At 26.6% G+C, this 26,376-nt stretch overlaps 1 protein-coding gene across 2 annotated transcripts; it reads left to right on the top strand.

The window, feature by feature from the left end:
* Positions 1–176: 176 nt before the first annotated feature.
* Positions 177–26,159, top strand: LOC129984316 (ran-binding protein 3-like). 2 transcript variants are annotated; one of them, XM_056094177.1, is made up of 14 exons: positions 177–295; positions 11,087–11,118; positions 12,761–12,803; positions 12,934–12,996; positions 13,176–13,277; positions 13,359–13,403; positions 13,504–13,584; positions 14,463–14,682; positions 16,344–16,395; positions 16,896–17,013; positions 19,079–19,197; positions 20,909–21,023; positions 21,148–21,284; positions 24,744–26,159. In XM_056094177.1, exons 1-14 carry the CDS (start codon positions 283–285, stop codon positions 25,065–25,067), a joined length of 1,464 nt encoding a protein of 487 aa, XP_055950152.1. In that variant the 5' UTR covers positions 177–282; the 3' UTR covers positions 25,068–26,159. The 2 variants fall into 2 exon arrangements, with proteins under 2 accessions (XP_055950152.1, XP_055950151.1); XM_056094176.1 differs by lacking the exon at positions 177–295 and adding an exon at positions 444–468.
* The last annotated feature ends 217 nt before the right edge of the window (positions 26,160–26,376 follow it).

The raw sequence follows: 26,376 nt of genomic DNA, 5'->3' as shown, positions 1-26,376 counted from the left end.
TTGATTAGATGTTTTTTAGTAATTCATGAAAGTTAATGTTTTAAAAATCAAATAGAATTTTCTTCCTCTTTTATTTGTATTCGTTGTTTGTACTTATTTGAATGAATCTAGTTTAATTCATCCCATTTTTCACTAAACTGAAATAAAGCAGTACTTTTATTTTCTCTTGACATTCTTGCTATTATAAACACGATTACAACTTTTTTTGTATGCGTTAGTATTTCGATTTTTTGAGTAATATCATACTGTATCTGAATCAAATCAGTAAACCAAGATTTCACGATGGCGGATGAAGGTAAGAAATTTCGTTCTGAACAAGTTTTTAAAGCTTTTACTAATTATATATTATATTGTATGATTCATACTTTTGATGGGACGAGATAAACAACTAATGTTTGTTAAGATCTGTTTGCACAGTCTTGATAACTTGAAATTCTGAAATGAACGTATTACGAATTATGCGTACTGGTAATAGTAAATAAAAACATATTTAGAAAACTTTTTAAAAATTAATTATTTTTTAAAATCTTTTTTACTCTCAGTTATTAGTTCAAGTCTAGGTATTGATTTCATATTATATTTGTCATTGGATGAATTTTATATTTATCCAGCTCATACAAATAAACTTTTTAAAATATCTGTGTTCGTGCTGTGGTTTCTTTCTATTGATGAAACTGTCATACTTTGCAATGATTGTTATTCAAATGCCGGTTTAACTTTTGCATTGATTATTTTCCCAGTTAGTAATGACTATGTATCGTTAATTTTCTAACAGGATTGAAATAGATATAAGAATAAGTTGAAGAATATTATTTACGATAATTAATTTTTACTAAGACTTCTTCGAACTTATATTTCGCTAATAGCTGCATGAAAATTTCATGTTTTGTGAAAAAGCATTATTATCAAGCAGATCTAAGGTGCTTCAATGAAATATTTCCTTTTAATGTAAAATTAATTTATATTTCCATTTATTTTTTATTCGCCTAAGTACGTCAGCTTTGCCGTCATATAAATATATGCGTATAGCTTCTCAAAAAATATTTATTTAATCATGAATATTTTTCATGATTAAATAAATTCTTTTCCTTTTTCTTTTAAATTTATTTTTGTAATTATTTTTCTTTTTACCAACCATATGCCCCTTTTATCTTCATTTTTTAAATTAATCTGTAGCTATATCAAGATTTGGAATTTTGACGATTAGGCTGAACAGAATTCCCATATAGATATGCCAATTATCTGTGTAATTATATTTATTAAAGTACTAATGTTTTTTTGAAATGCAGTAGGTGTTCTATATTTTTACATTCAGCTTTTCTTTTCCTACCAAGTTATTTTTTCTATAAATATAATTTTTTTGTTATTTTAGAATCTTTCTTTAAAAAATTAATTGGATAGTATTAATAATGAATACAAACAGTTAATAATTCATTCAATCAATAAATACTTTAAAGAATTTATCTTTCAGTTCTTAATATTAAAAAATAATTGTCAAAAATAGAATAATACTTTATATCATTAAGATTTATTAGTAATACTATATTAGAAAAAAGAAAAAGAATTTATTTTTAATGTCTAGAGATAATTGTTCTTCTAGAGATCTTCTTTGATCTTTTCTTCAGGAAATAACTTATCTTATATAGAAAAGACCATACTATCTCTAAATTCTTTCATTAGAGCCATCATTTTTAAGTCCTTTTGCTAATTTGATTTGTCATCATTAAATTAATTTCCCAATGAAATTTTATGGAATTCTGATTATAATTTTGACAGTTGTAGGATTTTGATGCTTCTAATATTAAATGAATTTTATGAATTTCCAATGATATCTTAGAAAACACTATATACTCCTCAAACTTTTTATCTTTTACTAAAAGAAAATTATTTTATTTCCTAAAATCATGAGACAAATATATAAATAACACAAATTTAATATTTTTGTAATGAATTTTTAAAACATGAAAGTAGGGAAAAAGTGAATTGTAACAAAATTTTTTCATGGTGGATACAGCTGACATGCTAAAATTTCAGAATCTAAAGAATTGTACGCATACCACTTATAGTTTTCAAAATATTCATAAGAATTGTAAAATTCCTACAATCGATAACGCAATACCTACTTTTAGGGACCATATATTAAATTTATGATCTACTTTTTGTGAACAGAAGTTTCAATGACCATTGTAGTATCATGATTGGATAAATATTGAATTTATTTTCACTTTGTCATGCATTTTGATTTCTCTTAAAACATTTTTTTCACTGAAATGATATAAAAATTGACTCCTGGATTGATTGGCTGCAGAAATGTTTAATTAAATTTTATTCTTTACTGCCAGTTATATTGTTTGTAAGACAGTGAAATAGAAATCTAGGGAAATCTGCATAATTTCTTACTATTCAGTAAGTTAAGTAATGTAAAATATGGAAATTAATTAGCACCTATTTATTTATATATTCAAAGATTTAATATTGAGCACTTTTTCATAATTTCTTTGATTAAGTAGATAACTTTATAACTCAGAAAGAAAAGATATTCTCAAAATATTATCTATTTAATCAAAGACAATATGAAAAATTGCTCAAAATTAAGTTTTTGAATATATAAATAATAGGTACACAAGGAATTTCAATTAAATTTGTGTATTTACAAAATTTTGAACCACTAATTCGAAAATCATTATGTAATAATGTGCAAAGCTTGATTCTTTTGTATTTCTTTGTCTTGATTTCATCAGCTGACAGGAAAAATACCCATCAGCAAATCTTATTCTTTTTACAAATCTTTATAATATTAATTTTTGCCACTTTTTTTTTCAATAAGTGGTTTCTGCACACCACATCATACAGTTTATAGATAACCCAACAAGTATTAACTTGTTAAAAAAAAAGTCTTGAAAGTATGATGCAATCCAACAAGAATTTCCAGCCAGCTACCATTCATTTCAGTATTCTGACACAACCACTTTTCGACGATTCTATCACATCAAGGGGAGAGACGCATGAAGATCAGCACATTTCCAGAATTCTTCATCGTTCTTTGACCTTGATTTTTGCCTTATTAGATACTTTTTATTCAATTTTTTTTTACGTGTATGTGAGTATCTTATCGTTTCTGACTGCATTTTTTTAATTTAGCCTGCAAGTAATCCGAGTTTATTTTATTGTTAAATGTAACCATTTCCTCCTTTCATCTTTTGTCTCATCCTCATTTTGATGAATTAAACCCACCCTAATGTGTGCGCTAAAGGGGAGGATTTTAGAATCTGTTGTCAAACTATAGGGATTCTAAACTCCACGATTTTTCTGTATGCTACCAAAATAAGCTTCACTTAAGAGTTAAAAAAAATAAAAATAGACATATAATCCAATATACCTTTTAAATCTCATCTCTTCTATTGATTGCATCTAAAATTCAATGAAGAACAGTTTAGATGTCAAAGCTATAAACTGAATTGCACATTTCCAGCATGGTGCATTTATGAGTAATTATGTTTTAATACTTAAAAATAAACAGACATTATCTTTGAATATAAATGAAATTTTAAAATTTGACGCATATATACAAGTTGTATAACTAAGCTTGTACTGAATTTCATTTATCTAGTTATTTTATTTATTATATTTTTATAGATTTAAATAATCAGTTAGACTTTTTTAGGTGGTTTTCATTCAAATTAATAATTTTAATAAATCACTTAACAAATTTCATCTTGCTAACTTTTTGCAATTTTGAGTTAGACAGACAGATGGGTGTTATTTGAAATATGCTTTTTTTATAGGCCTGGAGTGGCCTGAAATGTTAAGACCCATTGAAATCTAGAAGTTACTTTATTTGAAGACTACAGTTCTTTGCCCTGTATAATCTATATATGGACAAATAAAAAATATTTCATTGGCACAAATATTACTCTCATGCAGTTTTTTAAGCAGATAAATGAAATTTCGTGCAGTTAATTAACTTTTATCCATAATATTTGTATAAATTTTTACTGTTGTTGTATTGGCAGATAAATTTTTAACATTTTCTGAAATCATTGAAATAATGAAAATATTGTTGAACTCTATGTAAAATTAAATGAGTGATATATCTTTTATAATAAAATAACCTTGATAAATCCCCTATTTGATTAACAACAATTTCCGCCTGAACATAAAATTCCCTGTTTTTGAAAAATACAGATAATTTTATTGACTTAAAAAGTTTTTATGCTATTTACATCTCACCATTCAGCAATTCAAAAAAAAAAGTTAAAGAATCGATTTCATTCACCATAAAAATTAAAATGGCTATTAATTTCTTAGGGTGGGATTTACAAAAAAGGTTGAATAATAAATGATTTTTTTTTTAAATGAAAATGCTTCAATATTTAAATAAAAACAAATTATGTCTATAATTTGAAAAATCATATGCATATTAAGAATAGGTTTGAATCATGTTATTTATTCTGAAATTCCCGAGTACAAAAATGAGAAGAAGAAAAAAGTTTGTCAAAATACATGCAATTGTAGGTATGCTTGGGCATGATTATGTTAACATATCAACACAGAGAAATTTACCGTTACTTTGCTGTGCTTAAGTGATCTATTAGAATATCATAATTATCAGGTAGGAGCTTCATGGAATTTTAAAATCTGCTTACCCTCTGCAGTCCTGAGGTACACATATGTGTACCTGCAATTTTTTTCATTTTTCTTATCCGATAAAGTAAAATTTTGACGAAATAATGTATGTATTTCAACATTTATGAATGTAGCTTTCATTTTGCATCAATAAATAGTAAAATAGTTTATTTTTTTCATATCCATTGCTATTAATTAGAGATATATCGAAAATTGCGTTGAACAGAAAACACATCAAATTTAAGTACATTTTTTGAATATTTGTTATTAAAATAAACACTTGTATATTTTTTTATAAAATACTAGGTGCCTGGTTAAAGTCATTACCAAATTATATCTTGTTATCTGTAATAAAATTGATGAAAATACAAATTTTATTAAGGTACACATATGTGTACCTCAGGCGCTTTCGCACTCATTTCCTGACTTCTTGCAATCCATTGCGCTGTTTATCTTTTGAGCGCTTGTTTCCAAATTGTCATTTCTTGTCCTTGAATATATTGTATATCTTTTTTATAATAAATAATTCTTATATTCTGTAATGTAATAAGATATAAATTTAAAAATATTTATTTTTTTAACTTTAGTAAGAAATTGAATTTTATAGCTGTCTTGTAGTCAGTAATTAATATTTCAATCTGACATGTATAAAATATACGGAATTTTATAAGCTAATAAAAAAAAATTTCACGTCAAATGGCTTTAATTCAAAAGGAGGTTATTGAACTTTTAAAAAAAGAAAATGATTTTAGGGGAAGCAATAGAATTTCTCATGTATTGAAAATAATGAGACCTTGCAAATGGGATGAATTGGTCACAGATGATAGTCGAATATGCCTTGTCAAGTAGAAAGATAATAAATACGTGACTCTATTATCCACATGTATAGAGATAATGAGCCAATTGGAATAGGCAGAAGACAGTGAAAATAATTGAAACAAAAAGCTGATATAAAATAATCTACTATTGTAAAAGTATATTATATGGGATTCATCGACCATTATTTTGCATATTACCGGTATGCAGTAATTACAAAAAATGACCGATGTGAGCATTCACGCATTTTGTAGGTTTAGTAGTTGTCAATTGCTTAATATACTATAAAATAGTGGCAAAGCGACAAGCAGTGTTGTTAGGAATGAAGCCGAAAATGTTATGATCTTATTGCAATTTCGAATGGATATAATTTGATTCTTGTTGAAATGTAAGAAAATTCTCATCATCAGCAAGAAAAGAAACCAAGAACCAGTAAAAAATCATGTTTGAATGAAAACAAATTAACGGAAGAAGGGTCATCAAATGATGGAAATGCAATAAAAGACCATTGGAGATTTCATTACCACCATCTGATGAAAATATCTCTAAAAGAGCAAGAAAAATTGTCCCTTCTGAATTAAAAAGAAATAGGACTAGATATGTCAAGCCATCTACAACATTATATGGATGATAAGTATGTATTAAAATGCAGGTATCCAGATGTAAATCTAGGGGAAGAGTCAAGTGCCCAAAATGCAATATCTACTTATGCGATATTTAAAAGAAAATGAAATTTCATTAAAAATAAGGTTTAATAGATTATTAATATAATAAATTTTGTATTTTTTTTTTCATTTATAAGGCTTTAGAATAGGAAAAGTATAGCTATTAAACAACCAGGAAAATTATTATTATTATTTTGTCGAGGATGCTATAACTTGCTCAAATCTGAGGTACACATATGTGTACCTTAAAATTATGGGACTTAAAATTGTTTGATCAACAAATATTTTTTTCCACAAACTATTGAGCTGTAACAAAGGTAAAAGATCTTGAAATTAAATTTTTAAATCAGTTTTAAAAAAGTAAGGTTTGAAAAGCATAGGTTAAATTCACAAATAGAATCAATATAAGATTTTTTTCTTCTTATTATTAACGAGCTGAAATATACTTAGTATGCAGTCTTTGGGGGACTGCTGTTTAGTAAACAAAATCAGTTACCCACTGGATCAAAATATTGGAAAATCTCAATTTACGAAATGGGAAAAATTCTGAGATACTAGTTAATTAATTCAATCAATTTATTTATCTAAACAAACCTGCCCTTTTAAGTATGAAAATGTAATAATAAATAATTTAATTAAAAAGATATTCTTTGTTGACGACTGTATTATGAAATACAATGAACAAATTACAAACTTTAAACATTTTTATTTCATTTAGATCAGTTTGTGAAAACATAAATCATTTAATTTCAAACAATTTTAATTATATATTAGAATTACTGTTTCCTTCATTTTAAGGAATGTTATTAATTTTTTGAACATCTAGAAAAATGTTTTTTATATTAAAAATTTGAATAAATATCACTGATAATTATAGGACAGATCTATAATATTGAATTTATAAGTTAAATGCTTTTCTTTACAAGGATAATTAATAAGTTGTACATAATCTAAATGTTTTTTAGAAACTGATTTCATGCATTCCATATACTTTTAAGCTACTTTTTCTTGAGTGTACACAGACTACTTTTCATTTAATGCATATCCTGTTTTGTAATTTTTCATCTTGAGATAAATTACTTTCTTAAGTTTCATTCTAATAAGAGTTCTTAATGCTAGCTTGAGATCTTTTGATAAAAATGAAAAAAAAAAAAAGAAAAAAAAAATCATGTTTTTAAAATAGGGCTTTATACATTGATTTATTAATAAAAGCATAGCATTCTTTATTTTTGGAGGCTTAGGATAAAACTGAAATAATATAATTGCATTTATAACATACATTTACAATATTCTGAAAAATTTTGCCATATGCAAACATTGTATTTGCTTGTTACTTGAATAAATGTAATATTTCTTATCAGTTTTTTTTTTTTTTTTTTTTTTATCTACACAGCCTTTTGCTTTGTGTAATTCTCTAATTTCTGGTTTTCCTGCATGAATATTGGTTTCATATACATAATGCATTGATAAAAAGAAAATAACTATTTCTTTTTGTAGGAATTTAGGAATCAAAACTGATATCTTAAAAAAATCTGTATAAGCAAGTAGGAATTTTTCATTGTTATCTTAAATACTTTTAGATTTTTTTTTTCTTTTAAAAACCTGTAAATGGAAAGTATATCTATTGGACAATTCATAAATCTATTGATGAAAATCATTTATTTGCAGTTGTGTTTGTTTTTATATTTCAGTTGTTCAAGGAACAGTTTGTGCAGGTTTATCCACCCCCTTTTTTTATCAAGCCTATCTTCATCAGAATTTATTTTCATTAGATGTTTGCATTTTAAAGAAAAATGTTTCTTTTGTTGAAAAGATATAATGCTTAATCTGTACTTGCTGGGTTTATATATATATATAATACTTTCTGTATCCTCTGCATTTTTTTACTTTTCGTCAATACATAGGTACTCCTGTATAAAATACATATTATTTTTAAATTGTTGTATTGAATATTTCTGAAATTGAAGTGAGGTTTTTGATATTTCATGTGATACTTTTTTGTTTTAAAATTATGAAACCATAAGCAATTCATTGAAAATAAAAATATCACTTTTGAAGTACCATAACTGAATATTTCCTCTCCTGTACTGTCAATAGCAAATAAACAATTTGATTTGAATATAACATAGAAAAAAATATATAGTCCAAGAAACAGATTGATTTCTTATTGATTAGTATTCATGAGTTCATGCATATTTAGTTCAGAATACTTCATTTTTCTGTAGTCTAGTCTGTTTCGTGCCTAGGTTGATCACACTTTTTTTAAAAGAGTAAATTCAAAGCATCTTCAGGCTCTGTTTTAGAATTTGTTTTTGCAAGATGTTTTAGACCGGTAAACTGGAGAAAAGTATTCTGTTTTGTTGTTTGTTCAGACTGATTGAATTTTTTCTACACCACATATAACATGTTTTTTTTTTTTTTCCTATAAAAATTATCATGTACTCTATCATTTCAAAAGTTCTTATCTTCATATTCGGATTGTCCAGAAGACACAGATTCTGTTTTATATCCACTCTCAATATGCTTTAAGAATCAGAATACCCTAAGTAAGAATAATTGTTGACAATATTTTCGATGTAAGATGCAAGGATAGTTTCTTGTTAAATTTGAAGCCATATTTAGCATTTTGACAAAAAACAAATGAATGCAGATAAATGGCATTTCTCATACTTTAAAGTTGTTCTGTATATGTTGTGAGCAGCTTCTCAGACTTAAAGAAAATTTAACAAAATAATAGGATGTTGCAACTAAAAAAATAAAAATAAAATTGGAAAGGGGGAAACTGAATATGTGACCTTGAGTGACTGGTTTCTGAATGTTAAAGAAGCAATAATGGCCAATTTTTATTTTTAGGGGTTGAAATGGCGATTAGAAAATGGTGATCTCTCAAACTGCACACAACAGTTGGAAGTTCATAATAAAATAATATTCTTTTATGAATTTATGAAAAGTTACTGAATGTATTATTATAAATTATTTTCCCGTTTATAACAAGATATTCAGTTGATTTGCTGTTCTTTGTTTTATACCTGTATCTTCGTTGGAGTTTAAAAATAAGTCAGATTATCTTCATACAAGAGGAAAGTGAAAATTTCATGTTGCAATTGATTACTTCATTTAAGGGATTAAGTAAACCCTTTTTTTTTTTTAGACTCTTTGAAAGGCTAACACTTATTTTTGAAAACTTAAACTGATAATCATGTAGATACCAGGAACATTGCTTTTATATTGGTTCTGTTGTGACTTCAACAACAGTGAAGTTTTATTTGGATTTTTCCGAATGATCCAAAGTATTAATGCACCTTCAAATCTCATTTTTAATAGTCTTTTTAAATAAATGGATTTTAAAGTTTCAAAAATGTCCAGTGGTCATTTGAGACAGCAAAAACATTTCACACATGTTATTCAATAGAAGAAATTGTAAAATAGGAAAAGTATATAAAAGAAATAGGATAAATTGAACATGCATGAACTGTTTCAAATGGGTACTGGATAGTTTTTTCTAATGTAAAACATCTTATGGTTCATCTTATACACACACATACACACAAAAAAAAGCTATTGATGTTTTTTAAAATTTTGTGAAACATATTCCTATTCATGCGTGTTTCCAACTGTTTCACTAGGAGATTGAATATAAGGATTCTATATGCAACTGTAGTATTCCTACCATGATGTACAGTGAGAAACAAATCAAAGTGTGACAGTTTGGTGCCAAAATGCATGTTGTTGTTATAATAGCAAAGCACCATTTTGTCTGGCACCTGACTGGCTTGTAGATTAATGTATAAAGTATTGCTGTACTATAGAATATGAAAAATTAAATAATAATCAAAATCTAATTATGAATGATCAATGATGCAAAATTATAACAAAAATACATTAAATATTTGTCAAAATTATGGAAATGATTTGAATTTAATTGCAACAATGAAAAATATTGTTGTAAATTAAATGTAAAAAGTTTTCTCATATATCAGAATTCAGAATAAGTTATGTAACTGATGGTATAATAAAATAAATTGTATGATATTTCTAATCTCTCTCGCACATACATACTAGAGATCCAGTGCAAAATGAGCAACAAAGGTCATTACATTCTTTTTAGTGGTATCTTCACACTATTTATTTAATCATGCTGCTACTGTCAAATATAGTAAACTGCAAAACTTCTTTGCGTACACTGATGAATATTGAAAAATATTCAGTCTTTGAATTTAATTATTAACTATTTACTTTCAGCTTTCTAAAAATATTCTTAAAAATTAAAAAAAAATTATTAATTTATTTGAAAGTGTCACTGAGATTAAATAAATGATTGAAAAGTTGTTAGATGCCTTACAAAAAATTAATGCAGTGTCTGATACAGGAAATGGTTTATACTCTTTGCTTTTTGAGTCTAAAATCTTGATAAATAATTATTTTTGTTGTATACAGATTATTTGAAACATTATTCATAGTTGAAATAATTTGTCTTATATAAAAATTGAAATCGTAATGATCTTTGAACTTATTCTTCTGTTTCCACTTTTTATTTATATTTTTTTGACGTGACCTTTTAAATTGCATTTCTAATTATTATTATTATTTTCTTATTTTTTAAAAATCTTGTTAGACTATTTGATTTTTTTAATACATTCAAAAATAACCTTTCAAACAGGAAGCCTTTGGTTATTTTTGATTTGATAATATTCAGTTTTTTACATTGTGCCTTTAAATAGAATTGACGTTATAAAATCTGCATGATTATAGGGAAAATTTTCCTAGATTTTTTTTTTTTAAATGAAATATATGTTGGATTAGGCAACATGGCCATTTCCGATTATTGACCTGGAGCTTTTATGAGCATTTCTTTGGAAGGTTAATGGGATAGTTTTAAATTTTTTTATTTGAAATAACTTTTATGTGTTTGTTGAATGGCTTTTTAAAATTTTAAAAGCCAAACTATAAATTAACTTTTTTTTTTTTTTTTTTTGTAGGGGCATCTTCAAGCAGCAACTCTGTTGATGAAGTAAGAAATAATGTTATTTTTGTATCCTAAATTTTTTAATTGTATGAAAAATACTAAAATTTTAAAAATTGTTAAAACTTAACAATGTTAAATTGTTAGACTATATCTGCTATCCTATTTAACTCTCCTTCTTATCTACTTCTACATTAACTTATTTATTAATCATTCTCTATTATAGGAAATTAATATTTTTTTTCTCTAAATCTCTGAAAAAAATTTTATTATGTGATTTAGTATGCTTATATGAAGTTTTATATTCAAAACTTTGAAAGCAGTAAAAGTGATTCTGAATGAAAATAAGTTTTCCTTTTTATTATTGGATAATCCTGTTGCCTTAAAAGTTTTTCCGCTGAATTATATTTCCAATGCATTAGAAATGATATTTAAGTGATTGTGATATCTGTAAGAATTAAGATAACCTTATGAACTGATTACTATTTTCTGCATTCTGAACAAAGTTTTTTTTTTTTTTTTTTTTTTTTTGCATAACATTTTACTACATTGAGGGGTGATTCTCTCTTAGGATTCTGAACTCCTCCATATATAGATAGATTGAAGTTTTACTTTCTAAATCATGTATATTATATTGATTTTAATCTATTTGAAAACTGAACTCTGTTCACAAAAACTTGTGAACTAAATGTAAAAAATATATGAAATAAAAAATTCTCTGAAAAATAAAGTTTTCTCAATAAAAACAACTTGGATTCAATGCAAATTTTTTTATAAGAAATTAATTTTTGTTTAATATGTACTTATTTTTTATTTGTTTTGAATAGTAGGTTTTTGAATCATATGCTCTTTTTATAATGTGGATTTAGATAAATTTAAAGTGAACATGGAGCATTTCATGTGATGCTTTCTCTATTCATAAAATATTTAGGAAAAATAAAAAGGCTACTTATTTTCTTTTTGGCTGTTCTTTTGTTAATCAAAGGAAACTTGTTATTATCACATATGATTTTGTAATGTTTTTTGGTTTTCTTATAACCAATTCTTTCTTGATTATTATTTTTTTAAGCTCTGCCGCTTTATCTTTAATAATAATTTTTTATTGATATTATTGTTACTGATTTTTCTCCCTCAGTTGATTACTTAAGGAGAAAATAAAACAGCAGCAAAAAAGTACTAATATCTTTAGTTGCAAACAAAAGCAATTTCTTATTTCCATTGATATCATATTTCTTATAATTTGATTGTTACAAAATAAATGCATTATGATATAAATGAAATAATTCTCATCTTAAAATGTGACACACTAAGAATATCAGGTATTTATTAATTAAGAGGAAGATTGATGATGCATTGATGATAATTTTGATATCTTTTTTTCGTCTTTCACATTAATAATTTTGAAATCTTTTGATATAAACAGCATAACAGAAGCTTGTTTTCTTCTTGTTCTTGTAAGTTAGAAGGGCACTCATAGGGTTGCAATGCCAATTTGCTTTTGGTTATACACTTGGCGAGTTTTGGCTCTTCCATCGTTAATTAATAAATACTGAATATCATCAATTCTTTTTATAAAAATATATTATTAAATAGTTGAAAGATTTATAATTGTTCACATTAATAGCATTAAAAAAATCAAGTAATATATTTCAATGTAAAAATTTTATATAAAAATTATTAATATCTTTAGATTGAAGATAAACAAGAGAATCAGCAAGGTTGCTTTGTTACAAGTAAGTTATTTCTTTATTTTTTTCAACAATTGCTCATATTTTATAAATTTCAGACAATTTAATACTAAGTATAAGTATTGTTTTTGTAAATTTGCATGAAATATTAATAGAGTTACTATCTAATTTATAGATTTTACTTCAAATACAAATGAGAACTGTGCAACTGTGTCTAGTTCTGGCCATGGAAGCCAAGGTACTGTATAAATTGTAAATTAAAATATGATACATATGGAAATTGTTGTTAGGTTTTTTCAATATTTTTGTTCTGATAAAATTGTGAAAAATTATTTTTCCCACATTTTTTTTTGATTGATGAACCTTTAATACATATGCATTTTAAAAATCTAATAACAAATGTTATTTTTTATTTAGTGTTTCTACTAGGTAAAGAAAGTAGTAACACTACTTCAAATCCATTTGCTATTAAGTTGTCGCAACCTACCCGGAGTGTTGCTGATAGTACAGACAATAAAGGTACATATTTGTAAACTATTAAAGATATTTACGTGATTCATTTTCTGTCCACATTTTATTTATTTCTTATCTCTTTGATAGAAACAAGACCGCTTCTTGCTCCTCCAACATTAAAATTAAATTCAGGTAGCTATTATAATTTTATGATTTCTATAATCATAATTTATGTATTTATTAAAATTTTTTATACCAACTCTTATAATCTAAATGTATTTGTATATTTTAGATTCTCCTAAGATTGTGCTACGGCCATCAGCCTTATCAATTCAAGCTGAAAAATTGAAACAAATGAACAAACTTGATAGCAGTATGTATAAAATGATTCTTTTGCATTTTTATATTTAGAATGATTTCAGATAAAGACAGCTCTTTTTATATCATTAAAAAGGTTTTTTTATATGCAGTTCAGAAATCGAGAGAAGGTGAACATTATAATAGATCTCTGATTAAGACATTTTTTAAAAGAGATATTACATGTTTCTGTCTTAATTTTTTCTCTGTAGATCGAACAATATATTTTTTCTTACATAAACAGTAATTTTAAAACTACTATAGCGAGAAAAAAAAATTGTCAAAAGAGTGAAGAGAAATAATACAACTTTTTAGGAGTTAATTTAAAGAATATTGTAAATATATTTTTAGTAAAATCATTTGCTGCATTTCAGTCAGTTTTTGGAGTGTTATATTTGTTTTGATGGTTTTTGTGAGTTTTATCCTTTGTAATATTACAGCATGTCTTGATCTAATTTTTAAAAGTTGACATTAGTAATTTTAGATAAATAATTTTTAAAAAATTTCTGAGAATCAAGCAGTTAGGAAAATTCTTGATGTAAATCAATGTATAAGTAAATAAAATGCTCTTAATTTACTTTTTTTTTTTTTTTTTTTTTGCTTACATGTATTTTTATCCTCTAAGGTACTCAGCCTAAAGGAGTAATAAATGATTTACTCCATCAAATGCATACTCTTTGGCTCATTTGGATTATGTTTGCATAATTCCTCTCATTGAACTTTCACAATTATAAGATCTCTGATATAACTAACAATTTAAAAAAATATTATAACTTTTTTTTTTTTTGTATACAAATATTTCTTTGTGACAAAGAAATAATAAAAGGCAAATGTAAAATTTGTGTGAGTGTTTGTATCATTTACTATTTTTTTCTTCTTCTTCTGTCTTTATAGCTGGTAAACAGGAAGGAAAAGAAAATTCATCAGACGAAAGCAATGTAACTAAAATACCTCGTCTGAGCACTAGTGAAAGTAATGGTAAAATGTCTAAAGTTGAGCTTCTTGCAAGCTGTATTTCAACTTCATCTGATAGTTCTATCATGTCTTCCCCTTCTAAGCCCTCCTGTACTTCAGGAAGCACTTTCTGTATATCAGAAAAAAATTCTGATGAAAAGTAAGTGCATAAAAATAAATAAATTAGAAAATAATTTCTTTTTGGATATTTAGGCTTTTAATATTTGTTGTGAAGAAGGCTTTTGTAAACTGCGAGTTGTGATTCTGAGTACGATAATAAATCTTCATCATATCTTTCAGTTCTTTGTCATATGTAATCAAAATTAGTTAAATATTTTTGATGTAAATAATTTCATTGAAATTTGCAAAATGGATATTTGTAATTGAATTTCCTTTTTACGTATTCTTATTTACATCTTAACTTTGGAATCGCAATAGATGTTTTCGCAATCGCAAAAGGAATCTTGCATGAAGAAATTAAAAAGTTTTGTTTTGAAAGAATTGATTTTAAAATGCTGGGAAAAAATATGTTAAAAAAATTAAATGGTAATTTATATTTTCAAAGATAGCAGTTTTATTGTTAAGATTATTGTAAGGATATAAGTTTGATTAAAATCTAGCATTAGAGTGATAGTCTATGATAGAAGTTTAGTGAAAATTATGTCTGTGATGACTCAAATGAGACTTTGTTTCAGAATTCATGTTCATCATTTATTAATAATTCAAAATTAAAGGATTGTATCATAATGATCGTTATGGTAGTTTCCAAACAGAATGCTAATGTAACAAATAAAAAGGCTTTTTACAAATAGACTTTCTCTTTTATGAAGAAAATGTTGCCATCATCAAAAATTTCATTATTGGAGTTTTTAGATATTCTATAATTGTAGATCTTATTGAATTTGAAGGAAAGAAAATTTCTTCCAAATTCTTATTATATATTCTTCTCTAATTCTAATTCTGAATTCTTCTAATATTCTTCTCTCAATTTTGAAGTTATATAGACAAATGACATATAATATTTGAGAAAACTAAGAAAGATTTTTTTTTTTTTTTTTTTTTTTTTTTTTAAACATCTATAACATTTGTATCTATAACATCAATGTGCATACAATACTATTGCATTGTATGCACATTGATAAAATATAAATACTGATACTGAAATACAAATGTTGATAATTCTAAAGCTATACTATGATGAAAATTTTTATTTTTTAAAAAAGGCATGTACTCAAAGCAAATGATTTTATTTTAATAAGGATTTAATATACTGGTAAAAGAAAAATATTGCTTTAATCTTTCAAAGTAAATTATTGTTGTCATACTGCTTTTCGTCAAATCTTAAAAGCACTCTTTTTTGTCCTTGCTGAAAAATTGGAAAAATTCCATTTTATTTAAGATTTATCTTTTTGAAAACCAGTTTACAAGTTTGTTGTAAATTCATTGATATTATATATTGTTTTAACTGTTTAAAATCATATCTTTCTCTAACTACTATTATAAATTTATCCTGAATTGATATTCTTTATATTTAACTTCTGTGCAGATGTTCTTCTTTAATAAATATTTATATATGATTTTGGAAGATTTCACTGAATGGTAAAACTTATGGCATATTCTCTTTAAACATTGCTCTTCTAAACTGAAAATTATTATATCAAAATGACTAACCATTTAAAGATTAAAATTTAAATATGCCTTATATTGTTTTTTTTTTTTTTTTAAGTTTGTTATTCCCTTTTTGTAAAATTCATGTCAATAAAAATACTATTCCATTTGTAATGTTTCAATTAATTTTCTTCTTTTTTTTTTACTTTTCAGACCAACTAATGGAGGTTTTATTTTTGGACAGAATCTTCATGAAAGAGTTCTTGTAAGTATTTTCTTAAAAAGCTGTTACGTGAATAATTGATGCCATCAAATGTGGTTAAATAAATGGGATTGGAAAGGAAAGAGTGGAAACTTTTATTCTTATGGGTTTTTTTATAAGGATTTGATATGTTGAAAATTCTAAGCTTTTAGTTTTTAAATTTCAATGTGGTTAAACTATTTTCCATTTAAAAAAAAAAAAATTCTTAGTATTTATATTGGGTAAAAGAGCCATGTAGTATAATGGTAGAGTAGTGAATTCAAATTTGTCATTCAGGATTCAGAACCAAATTTCAATGAAGTTCTGTTGCTACATAAGTCGAATTAAATCATCATGTTATAACTGTGGCATTATGGATAATTATGACAATGATTTCATTGTTTGAATTTTTTTGTCATAGTTATAGAAGTCAAATGGGTTTTTGTTGATGTGACGTAATTAGGAGAGTGCAGTGTAATCTCTGTTGTCATTGTATTATAAGGCTTGTTGTTATTTTTTTGTAGAACTATGGGAAACCTCCTGAGCAGCCTTCTTCACCTACAGATTCCCATAATCTAACATTTGAAGAAGCTGCGTTAAAGAAAGAAGAATTAGAAAAAATGGAAAGGCAGAATCAGGAAGGTATAGATAGCATGTTAATACTCCTTTAATTATTGTACAATTTTTATATGTTTGTGATTCTCAAATTTCATTTTTAGCTAGTGATGAATTTCATAATTGTTAAATAAAAGTAACATTTTTTAAAAGTTGTGCACATTTTCATTCTACACTTTTGAAGAAACATAGTCACATCTACACTTTTGTAAGCATTTTTTTTAAAATTACAAATTAAAATGACACTAGCCACTTTTGATAACCAGCTATTCAGCCAAAACTTAATATTTAAAATTATTAGCAAAATCAATAAACCAGGATACAAGTCCAAACCACTTTATCAGTTTGCTGGCGTCCTGGCATAGGGGTAGTGTGTTTTCTCCGTGATCTGGGCATCCTGGGTTCGAGTCCAAGTTCGGGCATGGTTGTCCTTCATCTGTGAGATGTATGAATGTGCCTCACTGTAAAAAGGGAATGTGATACATGTGTAGCAAAATTGTACTCTTGGCCCTAGTTGGCGCTACGTAAAAAACAGGAGACGCTCTCTCTTGGCTTAAAATCACTGAATTCTAAATCATTGGGCTTGTCATTGGCAAGTGCCATCAGAAACAACAACAACACATTATCAGATTTGTCAATTTTTGATTGTTATAAAAGTTGTTATGCATTGATTTGTCATCAATAATCCCTTGCTCTCGACTGTCCATTTTTGAGAAAAACATTAAAATCACTATTTTTGTATGCATTTGCTGTGGGGAAAAACTTTAACAGTGTTTCCAATCATAACTATTAAGTAAAATATCTAATGTACGGGTTTCACCATTTTTTTTTTCGTTTGATTGCTCTTGATCCCCATATATGTCATCAAGGATCGTTTGTCTTCTCTCCATATTCGAGAGATACTTCATGCTAAATTTAGGTAGGGCTCCCAACCTCAAGAAGAGAAAGATTTCACATTTTGCAAGCAAACTAGCCATTCAGAATGGTTATCGTCATAACTTAAAATAGTACTTTCTTTTGTTTTAATAAGATGTATTTCATCAAATTTGGTTGACATTGTTATATTAATTAGTTGCTATTACTGTTGTTATGAATCAACTTTATAGTATTACATTTTATCACAGTAATAGTATAATTAAAATAATGTAAGTAAGCGTAATTTTGTTTACTATAATTTAAAATTATACTTGTGTAACAATGATAAAACATTCTGATTAGTTAGCATATAATTTTAAGTGATGAAATTGTGGGCAAGTTCAAGTTGAAGGCTTTATCATCAACAGTTTATTTTGAAATATCTTCAAAATGATATATCTAGAAATCATAATTTTCAATATAAAAGCAAAATTTATGAAACAAGTTTGTGATTTTGGTTGAAAACTTATGTTCTGAGATTCTCCCATTGAGTGTATTGCATAATAGTGTTTCGTTTATTTTTCTCAAAAATGAATTGTGGAGTCCATTAGGTGTGTCTTTATGATATATCTATGGGTAATAGGTTTTCATATGAAATTAAAATTATTTAAATCAGTTCAGTAGATTTGGCTGGCAAACTGTGCTGCAGGATTACCCCTTATGCAGTTTATTAAGTTTTATTTTATTTTATTTCTTTCAAAAATAAAATGTGTAGAAGAGCATGCATCCTTTGATATATATAAGCTTTCAAATGAAATAAAAATTCGCAAAATCAGACCTGTGATTGGATCTGGGCAGCTGATTGACTGATTTTCCTTATAATTTTAAATATATAGATTGTGTTTTCCGTGTTTTGTCATAAGAAATTATCTCTGAATTGTTTTGTGCAGTATAAGGATTTTTTTTTTTCATAATTTAGATTGCAAAATCAACAATCAATCAACAATAATTGTATTATGATTAATAATTTGAATATTTCTTGTTAATCTTTAAAAAATTTATATTCTGCCTTAAGATAGCAATTTTTGGAGTTTTTGTAACTGAAAAGTTGAAATTTACTTATGCAGTTACTCCATTTTGAGCTAGTGAATAAATCCATCTTTCACGTTCATGATAACTTGAATCTGGAATGAATTCCGCACATACTTCAGATTCCTTATTGTTTTTAATATTGCAGAGAAATTGAAGAAAAGTTTATCTGAATCTGCAAAAGAATATGAATCTAAACAAGTGAAACGGAAATTTGATGAAGTAGCTGTTATTACTGGTGAAGAAGAAGAACAAAATGTTTTGCAGGTGAAATCTAATTTAAAATTTGATATATTTCAACACTCATTGAGCTCTTTCTATGTCTATTGTGATTGTGTTTTTCTATTTAATACTTGATTATTTGATAAGAGATAAACGAATTAAATGGATTTAAAAGGCTATACAGATTTCTTTTAATTTTTTGTATGCCTAGTTCAGTCAGTTTTATATTCTTTTCCTGATATTTTTGTTTAAAAACAGAATAGACATGTGAATGTCAAATTCATTAAAATTATTTTTTTGAATCATAAATATTGAATTTTAAGAAGCAATCAATTTTGCCCAAGCAGTAAGTTTTCTTATTTTTTTTCTTCTTTCTACTGTTGGGTAAGTTAAGCTTGTAATATCAAAAGATTATTTCAAAATTATTTTCAGATTTGGAAAGGAGAAAAAAAGATAACACTGCTGAAATCTTGTAATCAACATGTATCAAAATTCATTTGCATTCCTTCTTTTAAATTGAATTATATTAATTTGGAATATCCCAAACTTTTAAATTGTTGTTATAAAGTGTTTCATACTTTAAACAATTGCAATAATTTTTGCTGAATTATTTTGGCAATTTCCTTAGATGGATTTATAATATATGCAGTATGATTACAAATTAATCACTCAGTTGTGATGGGAAATACACTGGAAATTGCTACTATAAATTTACACTTTAGGTAGAGATAGTGCACTGTATGTCTACAATATCTTCTTAAATGTAAAATTATCTTGTTACAACAGCTAGCCATCATTTTTAAAAAGTTGATATCACAGATTAGTTGTTTGATTTATTTATGGGTGCTAAGAACATTATTTGGCCATGCTGAATCAAACAAGATAAGAGATTTATAAAAAGTTATGAATGACTTCATAGAAGTGACATAAATCAGAATACATTTCATGAATTTGCTGATAACTGTCTTAACACAAGTTGCAGCAAATTAAAATAGTTAGGCGCAGCTGCATTGTATTGTATGAAGATTGATATTCTAATTGCAGCATCAAATGCGTCACTCTCAGCTATATGTTATAGGAAATAGTTTGTTTTCAATGTTTGCTCGTACTATATATTAGTATGTAGAGATAAATGTTACTCAACTCTCCTCTTGTTTATAGTGTTTATTTTCCTTCACCTTTTAGGTATGTATTACTCTTTGTATTTGTGGCCATACTTTCCTTGTGAAATTGTATCCTTTTGCTATTTCTTACCTCCCCAGAAATTTTAAATATTCATTTTGGAATCATTGTTGATGTATAAAATATTCTTTTTTAAAAAGAAATTTTAAGTAACTTTATACCTGTTTAGATCCTTAGAGCTTTAAAAAAATAAAGCTTCAAATTTTATTTAAAAGAAAGAACCAAATAAACTTTTGTTCCATAACTAAACTCCAGCAGTGCTCCTTTGCCTTATCAATTTGTAATTGAGTTACATTGAATTATTATTAATATGTATTTATTTTTAATTATAAAGGTTGTAACTTTGTTTAATTGTAAAGATGAATATCAAAAATAAAGAAACATAATTGCAAAAATAATTAAATTGCCTTAATAAAGTCTTAAGTACTTAAAAAAATTTTTTGAATGAAATCTGATAGTCATTGTTATTTGAGAGTTGATCTGAAATATGAGAAAAATTACAAAAATTTAAGATCTTTTCTTATAAAATTTAATGCATCTAATTAATAAACTCTTGTGTAATTACTTATTTCAGATTAACTGCAAATTATTTGCATTTGATAAAGTCAGTATGAACTGGCAAGAACGAGGTAGAGGTTTACTTCGTCTTAATGATAAAGAATGTAAAGGAAATTTGCATTCAAGAGTTGGTAAGTATTTATCTTTTCTTTCTTTCTGTTTTTAAGTTTTGAGATAGTTAGAATTGCATTATTTTTAAATTAAATTTTCCTTCTTCCACTTATTAAAATTTGTATATGCATACGCATTTTTCAGTGATGCGCATTCATGGAAGTCTACGAGTTGTTTTAAATACAAAAGTATGGGCAGGAATGTCTGTAGAGCATCCTAGCAAAAAAACTGTTCGATTGACTGCCTATGATCCTCAAGGTGTTAAAGTTTTCCTTGTCATGGTAAGATTGTGTTAAATATTAAGAGTAAAATGTTTTTTAATATGTTTATACTATGTGGAGGTAATTGCTCATCTGTATATATCTAAATTATAGATGCATCTAAATATTTTCCCTCCAGGATTTTTTTCCTTCCTTATTTATTCAACTTATATTTATTGATTTATCAATTATGTGCATAGTCATTTTTCATGTAATCAAAATTGCTACATTTTGGATTTAGAAATTAGGGCTTTTGAAAATTAGTAACATTATTAAAAATAGATTGAATTTTAAAAACAATTCTTGCATATTTTTTCAATTTTATTTATTAGATTTAGAGTGTAATAAAAAAATTGGACATGGAACTATTTTTTTTTTACACCATATAATTTTTTGTAAAGACCTGTGTAATTTATATGAAGTTTATTTATCCTATCATCAACTTTTCCTTGTTCAGGTATGTCTTCGTTGACCCAGTGGTAAGATTTCAGTTTTGGGGCTGGAGAGTTCCAGTTCAAAAACAGATTCCTTAAAAAAAAAAAAAAACTCCTGTATAAAAGTATCTTTTGCATATTAAATTCATCAGGGTGGAATCTCTTGCTGGTGTGTTGCAGAAGATTGGAGAAATGGATAGGGAGAGCATCATTTTAGGTGTTATCTTTACTATCTGACCACATTTCAAAATTATGACATAAATCCTTAAAAACTGTTATGTTGTTGCAAACTGACATATAAATTATAACTAAGCCAAACCATCCACTCTCGAGTGTTCTTCTGGCATCATTAAATACTAACACATTTTATCAAGAATTTAATAAAATATTTTAGTTATTTCAGAATTCAAAATGAATTCTTTGATACTTGATTTTAAAACATATTATATACATATGCTTATAAGTCGAAGTAAAAATGAGGATATTATATTTACTGGATAACAATAATCACAATTACATATCACATATTGAACTGTGCTAAATCAAGATTAAGATTAAAAATTTAAATCATATATAGTTTAACCCGTTTCTGCCCAGCGTCATATTTATAGGACAGTTCATTTTCACCATTATAAATAAAGCTATTCTTCGTTTCGTCTATTCTTTTTCTGTCCCCTGAAGAGTAAGGGTTTCACACTACTTACTTAAACCGATTTTGGACCGGATGGAAGCATTTTTCAGCAGCTGCAGACACGTAAACTTCGCCATTTTCATGATTTTTTCTTGCTGAATTTCATTGTAATCGTACGAAAAGGTTTTAAAGGAAAATTTAAATATTTTTTCAGAATTTATATTTCAGATATTCTTTTATCAGATATCTTATAACGTTTTAAGATTATTTTTACTTTTAATAGTTTTAATTACAAATTTAAACTACTGTCTTAAAAATAGGACGCTGGGCGGATTCATTAAATTTTCTGATATGTAGTTTATTTCATAGGTGCTCAAGTTGTCGCGGATTTTTTTTTTTTAACTGCCGAGGAAGTTGTAGAATATCTATTTTCGGATTAATTAGAGTCCGAAATGATTGCTTTACCTCCTGAAGTAGATGAATTAACAGATGAAAAAGGTTTTGATGACACTGAAACTCGGGTATAAGATGTGGGCATTATGTGGGAACAATGATTACTGCTATAATTTTGATTTGTATTGCGGCAAGGAAGTTGTCGGTACTGCTTCTGACGGGGTTCTTTCAAAAGAGTCATTGGGAACTCGAGTTGTAAAAAAAATTCTTCAGCCAGTTACTGATCCCAAGAGTTATATAGTTTATTTTGATAATTTTTTTTTAATTTCTAAAATTTGTTAGTTGACCTAAGAAAGAGTGGATTTCGAGCAATAGGAACAATAAGAAGTGATAGAATACAACATTGACCCCTTGAAATTGATTCTACTTTGAAAAAGACTAGCCGTGGTTCACGTGATTTCTACTTTGATGTGAAAAATAAAATTACTGCAGTAAAATGGAATGATAACAAATGCGTTACACTTGTGACAAATTTTGACATAATTGAGCCACTAACATCTGTTTCAAGGCGTGTAAAAGGAAAAGCTGAAAAAAATAAAATCGGAACAGCCATGTCTTGTAAATAATTATAACAAAAACATGGGTACTGTTGATTCTCATGATTGGCTTTTAGAGAAGCATACCATAAAGATCCGTGAAAAAAAATGGTATTGGTCAATTTTTACCCGAATTGTAGACATGGCTGTTGTAAATACCTGCGTTATTTACAACATGGTAAATGCAGGAAAAAAGAGTATCAAAGAAATAAGGAGACATATTGCATTATCCTATCTAAAAAAAGGCAACACAGGACAAAAACAAATCGGTAGACCAAGTTATACAATTTCATCTCAAGTGAAGGAAATAGACACTGTTATACGTGATGGAGTTGGCCATATAAATGGTAAAAGAGAAAAACAAAGACGATGTCAAATGCAAAATTGTTCGGGAAAACCTCTTACATTTTGAATGAAATATAATGTAACTCTATGTACCAAATGTTTTCCAAATTACCATAAATAGTGTGAATATGTTTAAACTTAATAAAAAATGTCAAATTTATTTGTGTTTCATTTTATTTTGCATTAAATATTAAAGTTCAATTGTTTGGGAACAGAAACATAATCAAGTAACTAAAAACAAAGGAGAAGTATTAAGAGTTCAAAAACTTCCATATTCGCCCAGCGTCCTATTTATAGGACAGTTATTATCTCGTACCCTAAATTAATGGTGTGGAGTTTAATTGCATATTATATTTAAGTGTTTAGAACATAATTTTAAAAGTTTTTAACAAAATTTCAATTTTAAATTAAGTTGGGCGTTAACGGGTTAATAGGATAAAGAAATTTTTTTTAATTTAATTCAATTCTGCAAGTCCTTTAATTTTTGTTTAACAATTGTGCTTTCAAAATATTTTACTTTTTTTTTCCCCATTTTTTTTTTTTAAATCATCTAGACATTCCAGTATTAATTAATTATGTTATAGTAAGTTAGTTGTATAAAAATAAATGCCAAAATTTAAAAAAAAAATCATTATATTTTGTATTTATAAGCCATGTTGCTCTATGTTTATCTAGATTAATATAAGGCAAATTTATCATATTAAAACTAATAGGCCAGAAAACGGTGATAAAGTTTAGGCATATCTTAAAAAGATTCTTAGAAACACAGATTTATTTGGAAAAGTTTTAAAATGTATTTTTTAAAGAACTGTGTTATTAAATATTTTCTAAAGGGACCATCTGCCCTCATTTATAATCCTTGAGTGATAGGATATAGTTAAATGAAAAAGATCATTGTTCATATGTGACAAATGGATTATCAATGATCATTGTTAAATTTTATGATTCATTAAATATTATATATAACTGGTAACCAATTAAATTAAATTAGCAATGTTATTATTATATTAAATTTACATGTTTCAGGCCATGAGTTTGATATTCTCTGAGCGGGCTTATTAATGTTTAAAATATGTTTCAGGCTCAACCAAAAGATGCAGAACAGCTATTCCATGCTCTTGATTGGCGAGTGGCAACTCTTAAAGCTCAAGAAACGACTTCTACCAAACAACCTCTCAGGAAAGATGAAAATCAATCAACGATTGAAGAAGCAACAAGTTCTTCCACTTTACCTGATGCTTGTAGCCAAGACAGTTGTGACAGTTATTCGAATAAAAGCATTATTGCCTCTGATAGCACATGTGGTGGAGCTGACAGTAGCTCAGAAACAAATTTTGTACCTCATGAATCATCTGAGGAAGTTACCTCTGATGGTGCTGCTGATTCAACTGAAACCCAGTCATGAGAACTATTTTTAAAAAAGCCCTCAACAGTAATGTTGGAAATATGTATCAGTTTTGCCATATTTTTATGGTTACTTTTGTATGTTTCAAGTGGGCTGCACTGTGCTCATTCTGGACTTAAAACCACAGTGCTCAGTCACAGGCATAGACTTTATATATAAATATGCATTCTCATGTCTCTTTCTGTGGATTAGACTTTGCCTTTCAAATAGGTTCATGCAATGCCAAATCTTGGTATGTTTAGTTCACCATCCATGTCTACTTACAGAAAAACTTGAAATATGATTCTAGTTCATGACCCTATTTATTACAGTCTTTAGTTTTGGAAGTCAGTGTGAATTTAGAAAAAACAGCTTTTAATAAAAATGACCCCATATCCAAAATTTATTGGTTGTGTTTATATAATACTAAATTTCAAATAAAATAACAAAACTAGGCTTTGTTTTATAAGGACAAGATTCTTTTTAAATGTTGGAATTGTTAATATGTCGTATGCAATCATAACTGTAGAATTATTCCACTAAAATAATCTCCCCTATTTGTCTATTAAACATGTTACACTTTTTCGTTTCTTTCCTTTCCATTTATTCCATGTCAATCTCTAGAGGTTGATATAGTCTATTTGGAAAGCCATAAACTTTCTTTTAAGGACAGGCATTGAGCTTTTTGTGTTAACTATAATTTTTATTTACGGTTCAAACATATCTTTCACGAGAAGCTTAACTCAAACAATTTTTGTTGCTTTTATATTATTTTTGTATGTTGAAATGAAACTCACTTTCATAGCAGTTTTTATTTTTTAAGGAAATTCTTTTAATAAAGTTGAACTCAAACAGTGTTTTGAAGAATGTATATAGTAGCATTCCATAATAAATTTCCTGTACTGTGTCTTAAACTAGTGCATTATGAACTCTTGCCTTTAATCACTATGCAATGTATAAAAATGTGAGAATACTGAATTGTACTGCCACAATTTTGATGAAATTTAGTTGGTGAAATAATTCACAAACGATTCTAAATGCTGTGTTCAAAAGTTGATCCAGATTTTTATATGAATTTGGAGCCAATAAACTGAATAAAAAATTTGAGTGCTCTTTCATTGCATTTTGTTAAGTTTTCAGTTGATTGATTTATCAGTGTTCCCTTAAGGCTTATGATCACATAATTAATTTTTATTCATAAAATAAAAATAAGCTATGTGTTCATTAACTTCAAGTTTTTAAATGTTGGATTGTAGCAAAGGTCAATATAATTTCTGCAGTTTTTATTTTTCTATATTTATGCTGTTTCATTATATTTTTTTTCACTTCA

Source organism: Argiope bruennichi, chromosome 9, assembly GCF_947563725.1.
Source record: "Argiope bruennichi chromosome 9, qqArgBrue1.1, whole genome shotgun sequence".
Classification (NCBI taxonomy): Eukaryota; Metazoa; Arthropoda; class Arachnida; order Araneae; family Araneidae; genus Argiope; species Argiope bruennichi.
This window is presented reverse-complemented; position numbering and strand designations above follow the sequence as displayed.

Coding starts and splice junctions, on each gene's coding strand:
- LOC129984316 (XM_056094177.1), top strand. Junction 17,014..19,078: donor GGAAAGGCAGAATCAGGAAG/GTATAGATAGCA, acceptor TTAATATTGCAG/AGAAATTGAAGAAAAGTTTA. Junction 19,198..20,908: donor AAGAACAAAATGTTTTGCAG/GTGAAATCTAAT, acceptor TACTTATTTCAG/ATTAACTGCAAATTATTTGC.